At 40.0% G+C, this 22,594-nt stretch overlaps 1 protein-coding gene across 1 annotated transcript; it reads right to left on the bottom strand.

Annotated features, from left to right (window-relative positions):
- Positions 1-16,300: 16,300 nt before the first annotated feature.
- Positions 16,301-19,100, bottom strand: LOC117531186 (neurogenic differentiation factor 2-like). The gene is made up of 2 exons (XM_034194227.1): positions 18,822-19,100; positions 16,301-17,577 (listed from the first exon to the last, which is right to left on the bottom strand). The coding sequence occupies exons 1-2, from the start codon at positions 18,995-18,997 to the stop codon at positions 16,515-16,517; spliced, it is 1,239 nt and encodes a 412-aa protein (XP_034050118.1). The 5' UTR covers positions 18,998-19,100; the 3' UTR covers positions 16,301-16,514.
- Between the last annotated feature and the right edge of the window lie 3,494 nt (positions 19,101-22,594).

The raw sequence follows: 22,594 nt of genomic DNA, 5'->3' as shown, positions 1-22,594 counted from the left end.
GTTGCGTGTCATGAACCTGTTCTTTTCGGGTATCCTTAAGAAATGATTCGATCCATCAACATCGGTGTTCAGAGTGGCCGTTGTTTTTGGGGTGTTTGTCAGGAAAATGATCATTTCTCTACATTGATTCCAGACCCTGCAGCGGGTCTGTAATCAAGCGTTTCTGCAGCGCGGCTTTGCTTTGAACCTTGAACCAATGAAGCAGTGCTTCGATCTGCTGCTTCATTGGTTCTTTGTTTTATTTCACTTTATCTTAATTTTTCCCCGCTTAAACCCTAAAGAGCATATGTCTGTGAGTAATATTTATCTTTTTTATGTTAAACCAAACTGTTATGGTCTTCTGAAACAGTTGATAGATGTATTTTATGACTTAAAAATGGAACGACGCTAACGCATTAGCATGTCTATGGCATTTTCAATGTTAAAGTTAGCATTAATCTGAGCCATTATCAAGCCTCCCTCCCCAGCGCGCAAAGGATTCTGGGATACTCTAAAACCGTCAATAGCATTTTTTTTTTTCAGGCAGAAAAGTGCTGAGACCGTGCCAAGAAATACTTAAACCCAGTGCCTCATGTCAGCACTTTCTTAAAAATAAAAAGCACTCCTTGTGGGATTTATTTCTACACAACAATAAACAGCTAATGACTATGTTATAATGTGTGGGGATGAAAAGCGCTCACCTTCAGCAGGAAGATAGCTTCTGTCCAATCTACTATCACAGATTGTTGTTTTTCTCGATTGTGATACATTCTGAGTGACATATCAGCTGACTGTCCTATTGACCGACCTAATTAAAATGCTTCAATTGATAACATTCAAATGAATTAGGCTGATCCAAATTAACATAAAAAAATAATATTTATGCCAACTTGTTAATTTTAACAAACGTTATTAATTTGAGGGTTACCAAATGAACCAACAGGTTTTCTCTTTTTTCTTTCTAAATCAATTAGTTGAACAGCAATTGTGAGCTACAGATGTAAATTAGTCAAACCTGTCACATTCATTAAAACTGCAAAATGAAAACATTTGGGCATCTTGTTGAACCAAATTGTTAACTTTTCTCAGCTTTTTCTTTTTAACAGCGTGTAAAGATTTTGAAGCGGATCAAAAATCCTGGCTGGTAAGTGATGTGGTACAAGCACAAACCATTCTGGGTTACGAAAAGTACATTAACCTATGGTTTTGTGACGGGGGTATGAAAATGGGGTGTTTTTCATAACAGGGCATGAACTCATTTCGTAACGGGAGCACAAAATGTGGGGTGAAAAGGGGGAGTCTCGGGGGGTCATGGTTAACATTTGGGGGGTACACACTTACGCGATGATTATGGTTAGAGTTAGGAGAAGGGGAAGATTATAATTAGCAAACTAAAAAACCCTGTCATGAAAAGTGCTCGCTTTTCGTGATGGAGGCATGGAAAAAAAATATGAAACCGGGCTGACAAGCACTTGCTTGTGTTTTATTTTCACATAGATGTGGATGCATGTATACTTCGGTCCATAACTATTTGGACAGTGGTGTAATTTTTGAAATTTTACCTCTGTACACCACCACAGTAGAGCTGAAATGGCATACTTAAAATGTGATAGAAGTGTAGACTGTCAGCTTTAAATCAACAGGTTAAGTAAAAGCATCGCATTAAGCATTAAGGGATTACAACCATTCACATATGCAGTTGTTTCATTTTAACTCCATTGTAATTCCTCAGCGGATAATGTGATAGTTTTTGTTAAAAAATCTTTTAATTAAAACTGAAATTTGACACAAGCCCATCTTGATATCATTTCAGATCTGTAGTGGTAGTGTACACACGCAAAATGACAAAAATTGCATTATTGCCCAAATGTATTTGAGTGTATGTGTGCATATGCATGAGCATGTGTTCAACCTTTAATTCAGTGGATTACCCTCGTGAAGTCTTCCCATGCTGTGACGGGAAATGAATAGCTCCTCTCGTCACTGCACTCCTGATAATCTCTTTAAATCTCAGAAACAGACTTGGGCTTCTATGTCAATATCTCATCTTCAGTATCGCCATGGGGACACGCACTCCATTTTGTTTACTTCCTCTCGGCATCCAAAGGGAGGTTGATGAAGATGGAGTGGCAGATGACAAGAGGACGGCGACAAGAAGAGTGTCATGAGGTGGATAGAAACGTAAAAGAATGAGGCGGGGGGGGAGGCATGAGAAAATGGAGAGAGGACAGAGAGCGAAACGAAGAGCTCTGACTCATGGGAAATGATTGTGACAATGGCAGTGACAGTGTTTCTGTGTTTTTTGATAAACAGTAGGAGACAGTTGACACTATGCTAGCTAATATTCAGAGCATGAGCAGCTATTTTTAAGCTAGCTGTAGTGTTACAACTTGCATTAGCGAGCGTTTGGCAAACTGGTGATAACACAGCATTATTACGACAACAGCCATATTTCAGAAAGTCCAACTAACTGATTAAAAGACAGCCAGCCTTGTTTTCAAAAGCGTTTATTAGCTGTCATTTGGAGCACTTTCAGTGACATTATTCAGCTGCTAGTTGGTTTGTACAAACCCCCACCCACACACATTTTACAGCAAGCTGCTTTGTGCACAGTTGGAAAATGTAGCCTGTAGAGGAGGTGAACTGTATGTATGCTGGACGAATCCTTAATGTCACTCATTGGCTTTCTGAAAAGCGGGTTTGAAGCTGAACTGTGGTACCTCTAAATGTCGCCATGTTGGCAGTACCTGTTCTGACTAGGCAAAACTCATGGCCACTACATAATGGGTAAGGCAAAGGCTATTGGCCCAACCGTTGGGCAGATAAGTCATAGACTGGACATTACATGCCCAACCGTTGGGCAGATAAATATAATGTATTACCTTATTTGCCCAACCGTGATCGTGTAGTTGACACGTTTTGTGCATCTAAACTAATTTTACAGTTTTAATGGTAATTTTTACACCACTTTTTTAAGGCTCTATTGTGGCGTGCAAAGCAGCGTATGTTTGACACACTTAACGGTGCTGTCTTTAATAAATGTCGCCATGTTGGCAGTACCTGTTCTGACTAGGCAAAACTCATGGCCACTACATAATGGGTAAGGCAAAGGCTATTGGCCCAACCGTTGGGCAGATAAGTCATAGACTGGACAGTACACGCCCAACCATTGGGCAGATAAATATAATGTATTACCTTATTCGCCCAACCGTGATCATGTAGTTGACACGTTGTGCATCTAAACTAATTTTACAGTTTTAATGGTAATTTTTACACCACTTTTTTAAGGCTCTATTGCGGCGTGAAAAGCGGCGTATGTTTGACACACTTAATGGCGCTGTCTTTAATTACTGCAGAAAGAAAAACACCGCAATGGATGAAAGCAGACAAATTTCATAAGTATTTTGAACGGAAGCAAATTAACGACGATGAAACAGTTTTTATGAACAAAATGCTGCTTGTTGCCTGTAAGATGGTGTTAGTTTGACACAGTTCTCTGGCTGTGATGAACCAAACAGAACCGCTTTAGATCACAGCCCCTCCCACAGGCAGTGAGAAAATATCCACCCTTTTTCCCCACGTTGAAACAGGAAGTGAACTTACAAGTGCGCTCATTGGTCGGTTGTGGTTGGGAATTTACTTTATTGAACCAAGGGTCGTCTACCCACTCCGAATGGGTAAAGGGTTTGAGCATGGGTGAGAGTGGTGTGATCTGGGCAGGAGTAATGTTGCCCAAACATGCCGACATTCTCAAAGTTTCCAAAGTAGCTAAGGCGAATAGAGTCTTTCACCGTCCCATCATCCCCTGTGCGCTTGGAGGGGTTCCTGTCCGACTTGCCGGCTGTAAATAACAAATATGGCGTCACTGCTTATCACGCACGGGGAGGAAACAAACACAAACCAGCATGAAATACAATCACTAAACGCATTCAAATGTAAGTTACTGTTTATATCAATTTTTTTATGTTTTTTAAATTGAATCGCACAACAAATTGCACCTAGATTACATGCCATCAATATTCCCATTCCAGAAGTTTCTTATTTCCCAGTAACTGTGAGGAAACAACAGATGTCTGTGTGACACTTTGTTACGGAACCGGAACACTTCCACGCGTGCAAAGGATCATGAGACCCTGAAGTTGAGAATAAGCTCAGTAACCTGTATATGGGTGATTGAATAATGCACATTTTTGTTGACTGAGTGATGGCTATATGTAGGAATTAAAAGCTGTGACTGGTGCACAGCCTCAGTAACCGCAACACTATCAGGTGCACTAATGTTACCTAGCTATTGATACCTGTTAATGAGTGCTAAAACCGTGCTATTAACATACAAATTAAATAATGCTGAAATTTAATTCAATAAAAACACTGGAGCAGAGACGTCTTAGATGGTCTCTCAGGACAATTAACTACACAGCAAGCCATATTATCTCATATTTGTATTAAAATTCTCAACAAGGAATTAGGGCTGTGCCAGCATCTGGCTGACTGGAAAGTAGCCTTCACTCAATTTTCAGAATAAGAATAAGATCAGCTTGATTTATCCAAAGGAAACTATTTTGCCAGAGTACCAAAACAGTGACAGTAAACAGTGAACAATGTTTTTGAGACATTTTCACAAGATGTTCGACAATATTGCACATAACTCAGAGTAACTGAATAACTCTTCATTACATGTTCATCCTGCGGGTGGGGGGTGGATTATACAGTCTGATTGCCACAGGTAGGAATGACCTCCTGTGGCATTCTGTGGTGCACCTCGGTGGTCTCAATCTGTGGCTGAAGGTGCCCTGACTGGACATCAGTGTGGCATGCAGGGGGTGGGAGGTGCTGTCCAGGATGCTGAGCAGTTTCCTCAACATCCTCCTCTCATCCTCCTCTCAACCTTCAACCAGAATCCAGACTCTCATTGGAAGCTATAGGAAGCATTTAGAGGCTGTTATTTCTGCAAAAGGACGATCTACTAAATAGTGATGTATTTTTTTCTGTTGGGGTGCCCAAATTTATGCACCTGCCTAATGTTGTTAAAAGAATTATTGCACACTTTCTGTAAATCCTATAACCTTCATTTCACTTCTCAAATATCACTGTGTTTGTCTGCTATAGGATATATTTAACTGAAATTGCTGATCCAAACAACCAATGATTTATAAAGGAAAATCATGGAAATCATCAGGGGTGCCCAAACTTTTACATACAACTGTAATTTACTGCCCCTTTCCAAGAACCAAAATGTTATATTCCTCATTTTGGATTTATTGAAAGTCACGTTGAAACCTGACTGGGGTCCCCACAGACAGCATCCATCTTGTGACGGACCCAGAAAATGGGTCATACAACATTTTTATACAATTTGGGCGTCACAGTGGGTGTGGTTTAATCTATATGTTACTGGCTCTCACAGATAGGGGGAGCCCTACCTTTATCTAAAACTTGCGCATGCATCATGGCAGTGAAAATTTACTCTTGGTGAAACTTTAAACCAGGTGCCAGACACTTCTGAACAGATATCAAAGGCAAATACTTGATAACTAACATAAAATAAGGAATTAGCACAGGCATTATCTAACACATTGTACAAAGCTAATACCTATTGAATAAATGATGTCTTGCTGACTTTACCTCAGTAGGTAGTTTGCCTGCGGTTGTGTGCTCACTCGTCACCTTGAAATCAAGATGCAACAGCAAACAATGCATTTGTCCTTCATTTGCAACTGTATAAAGCATCTTTCAAGTTGGAACCCCATTTACGTCTATTTCTATGCCTCATTAGCTCAGCTGTGTAACTATGTACCATGTTAAACAACAAGTGTGGAACTTCAAAATTTTTACATCTTAGGCTGTATTTTTAGATGTTATGAGGGTCATCTTTTCACTTTGGAACAAAACCAAATTAGTCAGCTCATTATTGATTTAGAATGCAAACACTGTCTACTGTAAAACTCCATGACTAAGGCTTGTCATTTTAAAAAGTTTCTTCACATTTAATTAGATAAATAGCTGCACATTTACAGTCTTCATGCTACTAGTCATTTATAATGATATTTTGGCCTGTGTGCTTGTGAGAATTAGTTTCTGATTGTTTCTGATTGCCCCATTCTATTCCATTATTTAGTTATTTAACCTGTGATGGTGTTTGGCTTCTAACTCAGTAATGTGACATTTAATACAATTTTGCTTCTTGGTGGAAAAAGCCTAGGTTGTAAAATCCCAGAGTTTCCCTTTAACACAGCTGTTGCAGCAGAGGTAGCATTACTTTGTACTTCAACTGTATATCTTGAGGCTCATGGTTGAATACCTTTACTGAATCAGTGCAGTCTGAGAAGAGGAGGAGCCAAACAAGAGGACAGAAGTGAGACAAAATTAGAAATGCAATGCACCATAAATTCTGCCAGAAGACTCAGATTTTAAAATAGTCACTCAAAATCTGTTAATTTAGCTTTTTATCTGAAATGAAGCAGGTGTTTCTATTAGTCATCAGCTCTCATCCAATAGGAGCCACACACATTCCTTATAATGTCAATGTGCTCACTCACCTCTTGCTGTTTACAGATCACTTTCAAGACTTCCCCTCCTCCACCCCACCACCACCAACAGTTGGTCCCTGTCCTCTGGCTGAGGGTAGGTTCCTCCCCTGCCATTTTCATCGGCAAGATTTGTGATCATCTCAAGTCTACTCTGTGCCATAATCGGGACAAGTGCAAAATTTAAGTCACCATTAAAACATTCAAATATCAGCTTTAACTTGCCTTCTGAGTTCTTTTGATAGAAATGTATTTATGTATTTTTTTGACAGACATTGTATCAAGATGTACCTGATCCATCATGGAACCAGTAAAATCATCTGGCCGCAGAATTATTTTATTGAACCAGGATCATCGTTAACATTGCTCACTCACTAGTTATGATCAAAGCCTACACAATAAACAGTTCTCAAAGGGCACATGCACACATGAAGGTCAAAACCTGTGGGATCCTGTTTAGTCAAGGCCAGTGACTAAAGACATGTGCATGTGCGCGCAGTTCACTGTGGTGCTTCTATGTGTAAATTTAGCGACAGCTGTTCATTAGGTCCATTACAGCTGCACGCTGCTGATTTTTTTTAAGCAGCAGACAACTGATGACACAAATTCTGAGGAAAGAACAGGAGAAACGCATAGTATTTGCTCTTTATTCAGATTTTCACTTGTCTTTTAATCTGGGGTTGGTTCATGTCTGGTAATCAACTGGTCAAGCATTATTCTATTGCATTTACAAGAGAATCTACTTTACTTTGATGTTTCTCATTTTCAATGTATAATTAATGGGATTTTTAAAAAGTACCAACATGTAATAAAGTGAAATACAGAATCAGGGTTGGTTTCAACCTTATATCTAGAAATAAATAATTACAATCCAAGTCAGGTAAAGTCTGGGAGTATGTGCTGGTGCCATGTGTCCACCACACCATGGAACCACCTTGGGTCCTGGATGGCTGCCATCCAGGTAGGCAATCGGTCCATTCACACCTCTCAAAACTAACCATTGCTCTACTACAGCCAGGTGAAACGTGGACTTTCTCTATGCTTCTTCAGCTGCTGGAGTCCTCAACGCTGAGGCAGCTATGTGTTGGATCATGCCTAGAGAAACACACCACAGGGCCAAAATGTCATAGCTGATGTTCCCTCACAATGCAAGTGATACTCCTCATCTTAGTTTCCCTAAGTAATCATTCATTTGACACAAAATCATTCCAGCAATAGACAAGGATCCTCTAAAGAGACCTAATACAAAAGACATCTATTCATCTTCTTAGGTCAGTCGTTCCTGTCCAATTCTCAATTCTCACAGCGATACCGTACACAGGAAGCACCAGGTCCATACAGACTTGGACCTTCAATTTCCTACAAAGGCATTGCCATCACCAAACACAAACTGTCCAGTGAACTCATGATTCCATAAGCTCTTCCCAGATGTGTCTTTTTCTCAGAAATTGAAACATCAATGTCACTGCTAAGATAAGTGAATGTCACAAGTTCAGTGCTTTCACCATTTTCCAGCGGTGCAATCCAGTAACTCGTTGACAGCCTGGATCTTCGTATTGATCCACGACAATCGTGAAGCCAACCCAATCTCATGCCATTTCATGATGGCATCACAAAAAGTAAATGGATAGCATTTATATAGTGCTAACAACACCACATGGCAACAATTAAAAAATAAATTAAGCACAAAATAAAAACTTTAGTTAATCATTTGATTGACCCTTACATACATAGTAATAATATCACCAATTATATTCATGCATTTGACATTTTTATCCAAAGCCACTTGCAGTCACATTTAGTGAAATGGGCTGCATTTATATACCACTTTTCCATCTGAATCAGAAACTCAAAGCACTTTACAATGATGCCTCACATTCACCCATTCACACACCGATGTCAGGGTGCTGCCATGCAAAGCGCTCACTACAAACGGGGAGCAACTGGGGGATTAAAGACCTTGCCCAAGGACCCTTAGTGATTCTGTCTGGCTTGGTTTTGAATCGAGAATCCTCTGGTCTGAAGCCCAATGCTTAACCACTAGACCATCACCTCCTTTACTGTTGAAAAGTAAATACAGTTCATGATCGTGATGGGAGCACAAATTCATTTCATGACAGGGACATGAAATGCGGATGATGTGGGGGGGGGGGGGGATGTCTGTGGGGGTTATGATTTGGGTTAGGAGTAGGGTCAGAAATGATAAAATTAAAAACAAAAATGCACCATTAAAATGTGACTCATTTTGTGATGGGAACACGCAAGACATAACAGAGCAGAGGCACCAACTTCTAACTGACTAGTTCTCTTGACAAAGAAAATTCATCACTTTTACTGATGTAGTGTCAGCTTGGTAAAGTTAAGTGGAGGCACTAATATATAACTTTGCGTATTCATTGTGACAAAAAGTAAAAGAAGAAGAGCCTTTTTTGTTATTGTACATATACAACAAAATTTGTCCTCTGTATTTAACCCACCCTAATTACGGTGAGACACAATCCAACCATTAGGAGCAGCGGGCAGCCACAGTCTGCTGCCCGGGGACCAACTTCAGATGTAGAGACGCTGTCTTGGTCAGAGGCAGAGAAAGGAGCAGACCCTAAATAAGCATGTTTTTTTGATTGTGGGAGGAAACTGGAGTGCCAGTAGGAAACCCATGCAGATACGGGGAGAACATTAAAGCTCCACACAGAAGAGGCAGGAAGCAATCTTTTTGCTGTGAGGCACCAGTACTAACCACTAAGCCATCTGCCCTGTCATGGATTGCTGTTGTCACAGGAGTCAGTAGTAGAGAGAACTTCCCAAACATCCCTCAGATTTTCCACACTGTTATGTGGACCGTGCAGAGCAGGTATAGCTCAGTTGGGGATAGGTTTTGGGCTACCAATATGTATATGATATATCAATGTTGGCTTCTTTGGACAGGACACTTCATCTGCATTCTCTTGTTTTCCCGTCCAGCTGTAATTAACACCCTTGACTGTGGAAGTAACCTGCTCAGGCTACCATCTCCAGGGTTAAGGATGGGCACCAATGGGCCTCAGTGCCCATGGGACATAGGATTTGGACTACCAATCTGTTGTTTAAACTGTTAGAGTGTTCCATGATGCATTTTCAAAGTGGCTGATGCACATCCAAAATGTCCTTGGCACAACTATCTGATCTTTTTATAGCTGGCTAATTTCTAAAACCATCTGATGTTTTTTATAGCTGTCTAATTGATAAAACCAAAGTATTCGCATCTATTTGGATGGCATGATGGAACACTCTGATTTGTTGCGTGACACACCGACATACAGCATAAAGGTTTTACATACCAACTTGAATGCAACGTGTGCACGACACCCACTTATACCCACCTACTTCACTTCACTTTGCAGCCAATCACATAGCCACTGATTCACGAAAGGCTAAGGACTGCCCACATGGGGGCCGGCCTAGACTCAGGAATAAAAGTTAGTGCAGAGAGAAAATCTGGGCTCTTTGCCCAAACGTTGCAGATGGTTTGTTTGAAGACCCCAGCGCTGCTAGATGTAATCAGTGTAGGCACCTTTTAATACAACATCTAAACTTTAAAGTCTGTTTCCTGTCCAGTTCTTAGTGAGATCACTCACCACAGAAAAGAACCCTAAAACTGAGGTCCAATTTCAGGTATGTGCTACCTGCCTGAACAAGACACTTCAGCTGCATCATCCCCTCACCCCCCAGGTGCAAAAACCCCAAACATTTGGGCAGAACAGTGACTTAGTGGTTAGCACAGCTGCCTCACAGCAAGAAGGTCATGGGATCGATTCCCACCTGTGGCCCTTCTGGGTGTGGAGTTTGCATGTTCTCCCCGTGTTTGCGTGGGTTTTCTCTGGGTGCTCAGGTTTCCTCCCACATCTAAAGACATGCAGGTTACGTGAATTGGAAACTTAAAAAGTCTCACTTTTTAAAGAAATCTTGATCTCAGTGGGACTAGCCTGGTTAAATAAAGGTTAAATTTCACGCCAGGTATCCTATCTGAAGGGAAGCACATCACACACTCTCATCAGCTTAGGCACAAGATCTGATCAAGGAATAACCCATTAAATTTTGATATGGATCCGGACTAGGATGGTGCATCTTGGCATTCAATCTTGAGCACTGAGCTTTGATTCTGATTGTTTTTATCCTGATCCAAACCCTGAGTTTTATCTCTGATCCCAAGTCTTTTGACCCTGATTACAGGATTGAACCCATGTGCAATCAAGAAATAAGTTCAGAGATCAAGATCAAAGCTTAGGGATCAAGATCATTCGAGGTCAGCATTCAGAAACAAAGCTTATAGTGATGAGGAACAAAGGCCAGAATTCAGGATCAAAATGAGCGATCAGGAATGATGGTCTGGATCAAAATCAGAAATCATCTATCAAAAATGAAAGTGAGTGCTTGGTTAAAATTTGGGATCCAAATGTAATTGGTCAGGATCCCATGACTGTCTGCCCATGGGTGTACTTTAGGTATCTGGAGGACAGTGTTGTCATGTTCAGTCTGTTTTTGCTTTATCTCTCATTTTATGTTTTATTTTATCCGTTCCTTCCCACGTCTGTGTATATAAAAAAACATCTTATTACTTTGATCCAACACATTAAGTATTCTACTTCCTGTATTTTCTTGTTATCTGTGGTAGCACAACTCTACTTTTGTTCTCCTCTGATGCCTTTAACAAACTAAATTCCTCAAAGACGTAATCTTCAGGGCAGCCACTAGTGGTTCGAAATCTTGACCTCCATCAGTGCCTGAGGTCAGCTTCATCGTGTTTGAATTCAAAGGAAACATTTTGGTTAAAGATCAGCCAGCGCTTACTCTGAGATGACAGACGTGGAAGGAAAGACAATCGCCGAGATGGTGGGAACCAACTGAGTGAGATGTGTGAATGTGGGTGCTCCCTGAGGAGCGGGGCGAGAAGTGCGATGTACTTTGAGGAGTTGAATGTGTCGGTACTAGAAGTGACCATGTGCCATTAGAAAGAAAAACTGAGGAAAATGGAATGTGCAACAACAGAGACGCTTATAAGTTTATGTGTGGGATGAAGCAGAGGAGAGGAGGTGAACAAAAAGAAATGTCAGAGCAGAAGAGGAGAAAGGAGCAGAGGAGCGAGGGCAATGAGCTGGATTGAATACCATCTGACAGGTCCAGCTGGGAGTTTGCCCACCCGGCAGCCCTACAAAAAAAAAAAAAAAAAACTCAATATGGAGGCCAATTATTGCTGCCCGTGGCATGGCAGCATCCGAGATGCAATCCTCCTCCTTCTCCCCTCCTCAGACTCCCACCCCAAATAAATAAATAAATAAATAAACTCTCCCACCATCTGTGCAGAGTGACAACAACCTCTATACCCTGCATGCACAACACAGAATGCACACTGCAAAGACATCAAGCACGTCAGCTCGGCCAGCTCCTCATCCTGCTCCGCTCACACCTCCTGTCGTGTTTCCCCGGCACAAAAGACAGACGACCATTGTTCCGCATGCAGCGGAATCTCATCCTCCACCAGCTCCATCCCTCCCTCGGAGCAGGGCGTGGTGCTCAGCAGAAGGCCGCAGAGGTGACTCCAAAATGGAAATCTGTGTACTGCAGTATGTACGCATTGCTTTTTTTTTTTTTTTTGTCTCTGTGCCCTGTCTGTGTGGGAAAAGGTCACACATTGATAAAACAAATAAATAAAAAAACATGTTGCATGTGCAACACTGTGCTTTGCATTTCTTTAAACTCTTGAATGAATGATTCAGCTGCATTTTTTTTAAAGCTTGTTCCTGGAGATCTACAGACACACACCATAATTCACACAACATAGATAATCCCCCCCCCACCACCACCACCACCAGATTATTTCCAAAATAATTAATCTATTAACTGTTTACCTAATCTGACAAATGGTAATGAAAATGTCCAGATGGAGATTTGTGTGTAGGCTTATGACCACTTTTATTTGCAGAACTGTGTTGTGATTTTGAAGGATCATCTCGTCATTTTAAGCTGTCGCCATCAGTATTTAATTACAGTAATTGTATGCTATTTTTTTTTAAAAAATTCATTCATTTGAGAAATAAGCGTTATTAGAAATCCAATTAATTGTCTGCCCATTAGTTAGTGTGCACCTTAGTTCACATCCTGTCATTAATGCAGTCAAGCCAAAAATCTTAGACAGAAAACTAAGAAAATCTGAAAGAGATTCTTGTAATAAAAACAAAAAGCTTGCAAATATCAATTAATTTAAAAAAATCCTAAGAATCAAAAACTAAAATTGACAAAATCAATGCATCATGTGTTATTCTTAACTTTTAAAATGGATTTGTTTTGGGGGAACTACCCCATTATAAAAATGCTTTTTTGATCATTTTATTGTTTACTGATTATTATTCAGTGTTTATTGTTTTTTGTGGACTCAAGCAGTCATCAGGTTCTCATTAAATCTCATTAACTTGAAAAGATCTGCTACTGCATTTTTTATACTATAGATGTAATGCTTCAATTTATTTTTTTTAACTTGACTTTTGTGCATGATTAATCTTTTACTGGGATACTAATTTAAACAAAAAGATCACATTTATACACAAGCACTGAGTGCCTAAGAGTTTCACCCCAGCATTGCATATTGAATAACCTACATTGTAATATAAGTTTATAGGACTACTTTACTACTTTTGGAAGGTCATTTAAACTGCAAAAATTCTCCAGAACATTTGAACTGAAATATTACAATGGGTCTTTTAACTGAGATAGGTTCAAGAAGAAGGAGAGGGGACAAATAACCAAAAACCAAATTGATACAAAAACACTAAGGTGCTTAAGACTTTTGCTCAGTAGCAATAAATAAAACATTATTATAATCTGTGTTATGGAAGATAATGTGCATTTCACAAAATAGCACAAATTCTCCTGGAATATTTGATGCTATTTAAATAATATTTGAAAATTTCAAATATGATATATGATATCATTATACAGTATACAATGATGTTTGGCTCTTTACTTCTTACAGAAGTATTTTTTTTCCTTTTCTTTTTTTTCTTTTTTTTTTTATTGTTGTTTTGCACCAATAACACCAGATCAGATTCGTTGTATGTGAGAACTTATTTGGCAATAAATTCGATTCTGATTCTGATATTTCACTTAGTCAGGGGAGTGGAGGTCATTTTTATGATTTTCAAATAATCACAGAATTCTAAAAACACCGTTTTAACCTTACAAAATACCTTCAAGTGTGATTTTCACCTCCTTTTTCGGTGGAGAATAATGAACAGATGCTGAGTGAATTAGAAAAGAAACACCGGTCTGTCCCATAAGGGCCACTTTGGCAGGGGCCGCCTGGCTGCCACGTGGCGCAGCTGGCACGCGCCGGTGACGGCGGCTTTACTGGTCTTACTGGTGCTCAGACATTTAGCCATTTGGCACCGAGCACTCTGACATCAAATCCTCCACCAGCCGACCTTTAAACCGTCTCTTAACTAAATCAAAAATTAAAAATAAAGACCTCTCTGGGGTGAGAGCGGCTCCTGAAGTCTGTCCGTCCAATGAGACTGCTTCATTCTGACACGTCATCTGAACGTCACAAGGTCAGAATGAACAGCTTTTACGGATAGTGACACGCTTACAGGTGTCTTTTTGAAGATGATCTGTGCGTAAAACCGCAAAACAGCGCGAAATTTAGGAGACTGTTAAATCCGTTATTTTAAAAATATGAGTCGAATTCACACAAAAAAATTAAGCTTAAAACTGTGGCATAGCTGTAGTTTATTTTGATATTGTGTTGCATATAGTCCGTTTTTCTATGGTAAAGTCGCATAAATTAATTTTTGCTTTTGCATTTCCCCTTTTTTTTTAAAACCAGACTATTATTTTTAATTTACAGTCTGTATAACTGCTTAATATTTGTGCATATACATAAAATTACTTTCTGTTTTTGCCGTTATAATGATCAGAAATTGTTTCAGATGTATTTATTAATTTAGTATTTGTTACAAAAGTTCCTCAGTGGGGTCTTTAAGGTTCTATTGAGGGCTTTAACGATTTGGGATATTTGTGTATCCAAAATAAATAAATAAAATTATTTCATCGGCTCATTGATTCACCTGATGTTGCACCTGCCCATCTTTTCCTCTGGGTCAGATTTGGCCTCTTGTGAGCGAAGGCGGCTGCATGAAATCAGATTAAGATTTGCTCTGAATGTTAAATGGAGGTCTTTACCAGGTGGAATTACTTGCAGGTTTTGTGTTGCTTTTTATTTTTTGCCTGCATGGGTCAGTGTTTTCTGGGATATGTTCCACCCTCCGGTGCCCAGTGCTGATTTCCCCTGGACAACCACAACAACATATGGGGTCCGGGGCAGTGGTCCAAAGCCGGTGGCTGCTCCCACTATTCATATGAGAAATAACCAATAACATAATCATAACCTATATACTTTAATTACCTAAATAAGAGAATCATGTTGAAATGCAGCAAATTGAAATAGGGGGAAAAAATATCTTGAATCACTGCACCATGCATCATTTTCTTCTTGTAGTAAATCAACAACTTTGTTTAATCTTTTAACACAGGTGCATTAGTTTATCAAACACCTGAAAAGACTAAAATGTGATTTATTAATTTTTTTGCAAGACCAAATATTGGTTCATCCTCAATGCAGATTCATGTACATTTCTGCTGGGAATATTGTGATTTTTTTTTTTCTGCTATTTCTTCTTATATTTAACTAATTAGGGGTGTACAGGCTAAAAATGATTATTGCATGATCTTAACAAAAATAAATCAATAAATAAAAAATTTAAAGCACACATAAAAATAAGTTGAATCTCGATGAACAGAATCTTTTAGCACATATTTGTTGGTGTGCCAAAACAGTCACTGCCATGCTTTCTGCTAAAATTAGAATAATTAAAATAAATAACAATAAAATAATAACTGTAAAATGCCAACAATGGTCGTATTTTTATCAGTCATTTTATTTGCATGGAAAGATACATAAAATGAATAAAAACTAAACATTTGACCTCTACTAATTGCACATTTGGCTGGACGCAGGCCTTGCAATGCAACATGTTAATCTAATTTTATATTTTTATATGTTAATAGTTAAATACTACAACTACTGTTACCAATAATAATAATAATAATAAACATGTTTTATGGCTTCCTTTGCATTGCATTTTAATTTTACTTGTGTGTTCTCTGTGTCGCTCATGTGACTGCAGAAATTTGTCATTTTTAAATTCTATTTTTTTTTTATTAGCAGACTGTAGTATGTATTTATCATTTCACAGTTTATGAGTTATAATCTGCCCTTTTTCTTCATGCTGTAAACAATAAAATGACGCCAAAACGCATCAAGACTTCATGGTGACAAAATAATATTTCGAATTTCATTTAAATAAAGTTGTTCCCTGCGGCCTTCAGTCAACCATGACGTGACAAATCTCGCCTCAGCCTCGATAGCAAATAAATATAAATATATAAGTAAAAATTGTGGATTTTAAAAAATTGGCCCTTTTAAATATATTTTCCCACAACGTTATTAAAGCGAAATAAGTAAATAAATGAATTGTACTTATCAATTAACATTATTTTTTTAATTACAGGACTTGGCCTAATATTTAAAAATGCACTACTAATTTCTAAAGATTTAAAAAGATAATTCCATCCGCCTGTTGCAAAGAAAAAATCATCAGCCAAATTTGAAATACAGGTAAACTTTTAAATTTAATAGTCATGTTTTTGCATGTATGTCACTCAATAAAAACACCGTTCTCGGCCTCGTGTGGAGAAAACGAGTTTTCCCATCAAAGATTTGTAAAAAAAACAAGTTTTTATTTCAGTTGTTTTCGTCATAACATGTTTATAGGCCTGTACATGGTTTGCACTGATTAATACTTCGCTGGGACACGATTACAAAATGTACAACAATAAAGATGAAGATAATCAGAGGAGCTGTTACACTGATTTGTCCTTTAATGTCAGTAAGCCTCTGGTTTGGACTGACGGAGCGCTTTAAGTGTGGAAAAACGCGTTGAGATCCTCGTAAGGTGGCGCTCTGTCGTGGTGCAAGTGCACATCGTGGAAAGGCGGAATGTTTTCAGAATGCGCACCCCCGCCGCGCGCTCCCGAGGACCCGAAATGTAAGCTGTGGCCGCCGGGTCGGGACGCGGTCAGTCCGGAGTAGTGCATAGAGTAGTGATAGTTCCGGTCCGTCTCCGCAGCCTCCTGTTGCCTTCCGCCGTTGACGCACACGGGCGGGCTGTGCGCGCCCTCGTAGTCCGGGCTGCTGTAGTCAGGGGACGCGCCGCCCGGCGGGTACACGGACTCATACCCTTGCCCATAGGTGTGGCCCCGCAGGTTGAGGGGAGCGGATCCGGGCTGGTAATGAGGACTGGCGAGGCGCGAGCAGCGGTAGGAGTACGGGTGGACGGAGAAAGGGGAGCCGGGCACGTGGAAGCGGGCCCCTTCCGAACACTGCTCGGTCAGGAAGTTTCTGGTGTTGAGCTGCAGGCAGCCCGCCACCAGATTGGTGGTGGGCTGAGACAGACCTTTACACAACATCTGCACGTAGGTCACCACATCCGGTCGCTTCCCGTTGCGTAAAATCTCCCCGAGCGCGAGGATGTAATTCTTGGCCAACCTCAGCGTCTCGATCTTGGACAGTTTCTGGGTTTTGGAGTAGCACGGCACCACTTTGCGCAGGTTATCCAGGGCGGAGTTCAAGTCGTGCATGCGCGTGCGCTCTCGCGCGTTCGCCTTCATCCTGCGCACTTTGGAGCGCTCCACGCGCGCCGCGGTCATCTTGCGTTTCTTCGGCCCGCGCTTCTTGGGCTTCTCCGCGCCGTTTTCGTCCGCGCACTCCTCCTCCTCGGCCTCCTCCTCCTCGTCATCGTCGTCTTCGTCGTCGTCGCCCGCCATCTCAGACTCGGCGCGACTGCTCCCCTCGCAGGGTTCGTCCGGTTCGTCCCCGTCCTTAGTCTTGCAGTCCTCGCTGTCCTCCGCCCAGTCAGCCGCGAGCCTCTGCACGTCCGGCAACACGTCGCTGAACAGACGGCTCAACATGATGGAGAGACACCTGAAAAAGAGAGAGACACGTGCGCACAGATCAGCTGGAAGCGTGCGTCATGCTCCTCTGAACAGTCCCAAAGGTACGAGAGCATCAGCGGGCCCTCAAAACACACAGGCTTCATCTTTACGCACACATCACAAGTCCCATTACGCACGGCCTCGCGTGCGTATTTCTCATACACAGCGCAATTCCAGCGGCTAAAATGTCTCAAAAACGAAGCATATAATACATCTGCGAAAACAAACATGTTTTCTCCAACTTTGATGACAAAAAATCCCAACATTTATCGATAAATCCGGTCTATTGTGGAAAAATATGGCCTTAAAGGTCTTAAATGCAGTTATTAAACCTGATTTTTGCACCTTTTCCTATAAAATGGTGCAAATCAACTCCTTTGGGCTCCACAGTCTGTCCCCTCCAGCAGTCCGGCAGCGGAAGCGGAGATGCTCCTCTTCAGCACCTCCCCAAGGGATGCATTATGCTCCCTCCTCTGTCCTATAATTTACAAACGTGCAGGAATTCCGACACGCAGGCCTCACTCCTCTGAATGAAATATTTATAAATATTTCCCTGAATTTTTTTTTTCAGGTAACTTTATGGATATATATCTACAGTAACAGTATCCGCCTCAAGACCTCAAATCCAAAAACAAAAACCAGCCTGTACATTTGAGAGATTATAATATTTCCAAAATCTAGAAATGCAATATTTTTCAAATACATGCAGTTATACATATAGGCAGGATTGACATTATTACATTATTGATAATAAAATGCGCTTTATATGAGGAAAAAGTCACCAAACCGACCAAGAAATGTGGAATTAAATTAGATTTGAAATTATATTTAAGCCTCCACACATTTTCTGGAGCACAGCTGTGCGCGTGCAGCCCCAGCACCCCCTTTCTTTTCTAATCTTGTATGCACAAATGTAATTAACGCCAACCAATACCTTGTCAATTAGCCCGCGTGTCTCTGTGGACAATTCAACCCCCACGGCGCTCGTGCGCAAACACGCGCAAACAGACTCGAACCGGATCTAAGCGTAAACAAAATAATAATAATAATAATAAAAATCGATAACTCTTACGATCCGTCGCTCTTAAACCAGTAAAGGTAGAATCATCGCGCGGATTCATCGATTAATTGGAGCGATGACAGAAAAACGTTCGCGCGCGACTGATCGTGGCGCATATTAAAATGCATTCAAAGTGTTAAAAAAAAAAACACACACACACACACATCACCTACCTCCGTGGAGCTCGGCGTGCAAATCGCGCGTGTTCACAGCACCAACTCTCCCCGGGTGGGCATCGCGTCCACACGCCGCGCGCGGATCGTGTCTCCAGACGCGCGGAGGGAGAGCCGTGTGACACCTCCGAGGAGGGATTGGGCGGGTTACATAGCGGCTCTGATGCCAGGCCCATATGGCTGGCACGTCATTGGCAGGAGCCATCACATGAGAGCCGGTGATTGACACGCGGAGACTGGCTTCTTCCCCTGAGGGAGAGGCACGCGCCATCTGTCGCTGCGCGCGCAAAATGGAATAAGGAGTGAAAAAAAAGGGCGATTCAAAACCGCCTCCATTTGTCGGAAAAACGAGGCTAATCTGCTGCAGGAGGTTTACGAACACAATCCTCTTATAATACATCTGAGATGGCTTTATTTCAGTGTAGGAAAGCGATCGACTGTTAGAGGATTATTCAATAATGAGAACAATGTCACAAATAACTGTAAAGTAAGCGTAAACCTATTTTAATATGATTGGTGTAACATTGGTTTTACAGTTAAATTATTTCCGTGATAATTATCCACAATTTTGTGAATGCAAATGTAAGAACTAAGTTGTTAATAATGAAAAAAAAAAACAAAAAAGAAACAACAACAACAAAAAACCCATTAAAACACTTCGTTTTAGACTTGTGTGATGACGTATGTCACAAAAGACCACCCTGATCTTTTAGACACGCCCACTAATCTGGGCTGCATTCTGTGTGACACGCCCACGAGGAAACAGAAGCAAGCACAGAGGACTTTGAAAGTGAAAGGGGGCGTGGCCAGCAGCAGCTTCTTTCCAGTTAAAGCAACAGACCAACATTGAAATAAAATAAAATAAAAACAACTCATTTAAAAAGAAAAGAAAAAACAGATTGTTTTCTTTGCTGGATAATGGAAGGAAAAGTTCACTTTTTGGGAAAACATGGTCTGTCTTCTTATCTTAAAGATGTACGGCCTTTCAAATGTCACAAAACAAATTTAGTTTCCACTGAAATCCAAGCATTAGAATGTCACTTTATTTTTGAAAAGTGTTTCAAAATGACATCTTATTTTAATGTGGGGAATTCCATAACATATATTATATTTTTTGTCTACTGGAGGATTCAGATTCAGATTACTTTACTTTCTGGGATTTTACTAGTCCCAGAAAGGTAAATCATTTATACAGTCAGCCTGTAATTACAGAATAAATATGTTAATAGAGACAAGAAAATAAATAAACAACTAATAACATCCATAATCAAACATCATCACATCAACAGTAGGATGGATACAACAACAGGAGGATGTGCGTACATGTGGTTTTGAAATTACCGGAAGTTACCTTTGACCTTGCGTGATGTATGTGCATGGGGCGTGCTGTAAAATGTCATGTAAATCACTTCAGATGTATTATCTGGTTACAAAAACAGCATTTTTAGATTTAGAAGTGTTTATTTCTTGCTAACTTTTACAAAATATATAAGAAACATATTCAATTTATTCTCAAATAAGCTGTTTCAGAGCATTTTCCGCCATGTTGAAGTAGCAGCCAGAGAGAGAGTAGCTAGCAGACCTCACTGTGCCTCTCTACTCTGATTGGCTGTTGGCATATGCTTCCCAGCATCCCTTCACATATTGGGGGAACCTTATGATCTATGCAGCCCAGTCTCATGTTTGTTTGTGTGCCCCCGTCATGATTTCATGAAATGTTTTTTTTTTTATTTTGGTGTTTATAATCTTCCCCCTTTCCTAATTCTAACCAAACCATAGCGTTAGTGTCATGTCATATTTGTGCTGTGAGATTGGGTTGGATCTATGATGTCACCATAGGCAATGTGGATCACTCAAAGTAGTTCAAGGCTGTCTGTTCTTTTGAAATTTTCCCCTTTGGGGGGAGCTATTCATTTTTTTTTTTTTCTAGAGAACATGAATTTTGATCATATTGGCAATGTCATATTGTGAATCCCCTATTTAAAGGCTAATAAATAAAATTATATTGGTGCCAATGATTTTTTTTTTAATTTTATGACAAATCTTAAAAAAAAAACAAAACATAAAGTTGTATACGCTTTGCTTGGGAGAAATCTTTTTCTGAAAATATTCTTTCGGAAGGAATCATCAAGAGTGAACAAGACAGCCATTGTGGACTGAAAACTGAAAATAACATCCATTCATTTTCTATACCCGCTTACTCCATCTAAGGGTCGGGGGAGGGGGTGGGTGGGTGCTGGAGCCTATTCCAGCAGTCATAGGGCATGAGACTGGGTACACCCTGGACAGGACGCCAGTCTATCACAGCTCAAAAAAGTAATTCATCCAAACAAGCCACTCTGTAAATGTTTGAACAATAGACTTCATTGCTGTATTTTGGTATGACTCAGACTGTAAAACATAACTTTGCTGAAATGGTGTTTAATAAGATGCCTTTAAAATAATAATACTAATAATAATAAAGTAGGTTGTTGGGGAAACCAATGCAAGGAGCAGCTGTGAGGTTCATCGTGAGGATACAAACATTAGAATGATCAGTTGAATAGAGCATAGTGGTTTGGGCTGCCAAGCTTGGCACAGGTGTTGTGTGGGCTCCCGCCAAAGGTGAAGGACGGGCAATGGGGTGTGACCAGGGGACAAATGAGAATCTGGACTTGAGGGGACAGTGCTGTTTGAAGCAGTTATTGGGTCACTGTGGGATTACTGTGGTCACCAGGGGAGTAGCAAATTATTACATTTTCTTAGAGGGGGCTACCGCCTCCTAGACATTACAATCATTACTTTTCAAGTGTTTCAAAACATGGAGTTCTTTTTTAAATTAGTTTAATGTTGTGGGTGTTTATAGACAGCTAATCACTTTCTGAAGCAATTATTGGCTGCAATGTTTTGTAAAAATTGAGATGTTTTTGATGCTGGTGTAAGCATTTAATTTATTTATTTATTCATTCATTGCAGTGAATCATTATCTGAAGAGATTGCATTGTTTGTCTTCTGAGCATTTTTCAGTGGTGACTCAGCTGGTTTGTTTAATGTTTCAAACATTTTAAAACACTGACTTATTCCTGAAAGTAATTGTTTTATTTGCTTTTCAAGCACATTGAAACCATGAATCATTTTCTGAACGAAATTTTATTTACTGTTTTCAGCATTTTGGAAAATGAAAATGTTTTGATTATTATTATTTTATTTATTTTATTTTTTTACTGATTTGAAGAGTTTGAAAAGGCGAATTGGTGTCTGAAACAATGTTTCAGTTAGTGCTTCAAGCATTATAAAATACTGAATTATTTTCAGGTACAACTGTTTCATTTGCTCTTTTTTGATAATTGTGAAATAGTGAATCATTTTTTGAAACATGGTATTACTGAATTGTCAAATCCAAGCTTCATGAGGTTAGAGTTCACATTTGTACTGGAGTGGTTGTCTGAGATTTGTTGCAGAGTGAGATGTTGTCTTGGTTGTTTTATTCAAATAAAAGCTAAATAATTACCAATGTAATCAGATCATTTTAAGGAAATGAAAATATTATTTGAAAGCGATTATTCATTCATTCATTTTCTATACCTGCTTATTCCAGTTAAGGATCATGGGGGGTTTACTGGAGCATATCCCAGCAGTAATAGGGTGTGAGACGGGGTACCCCCTGGGCAGGTCGCCAGTCTATCACAGGGCTGAAATCTATTAATTTAAGCTATTATCAGACACACTGAATCATTTTCCGAAGTGTTTCACTGTTTTGATCTTTTCAAAAACTGAATTGTGTCTGAAGTATT

The sequence above is a fragment of the Thalassophryne amazonica genome, chromosome 18 (genome assembly GCF_902500255.1).
Source record: "Thalassophryne amazonica chromosome 18, fThaAma1.1, whole genome shotgun sequence".
In the NCBI taxonomy this organism is placed as follows: Eukaryota; Metazoa; Chordata; class Actinopteri; order Batrachoidiformes; family Batrachoididae; genus Thalassophryne; species Thalassophryne amazonica.
This window is presented reverse-complemented; position numbering and strand designations above follow the sequence as displayed.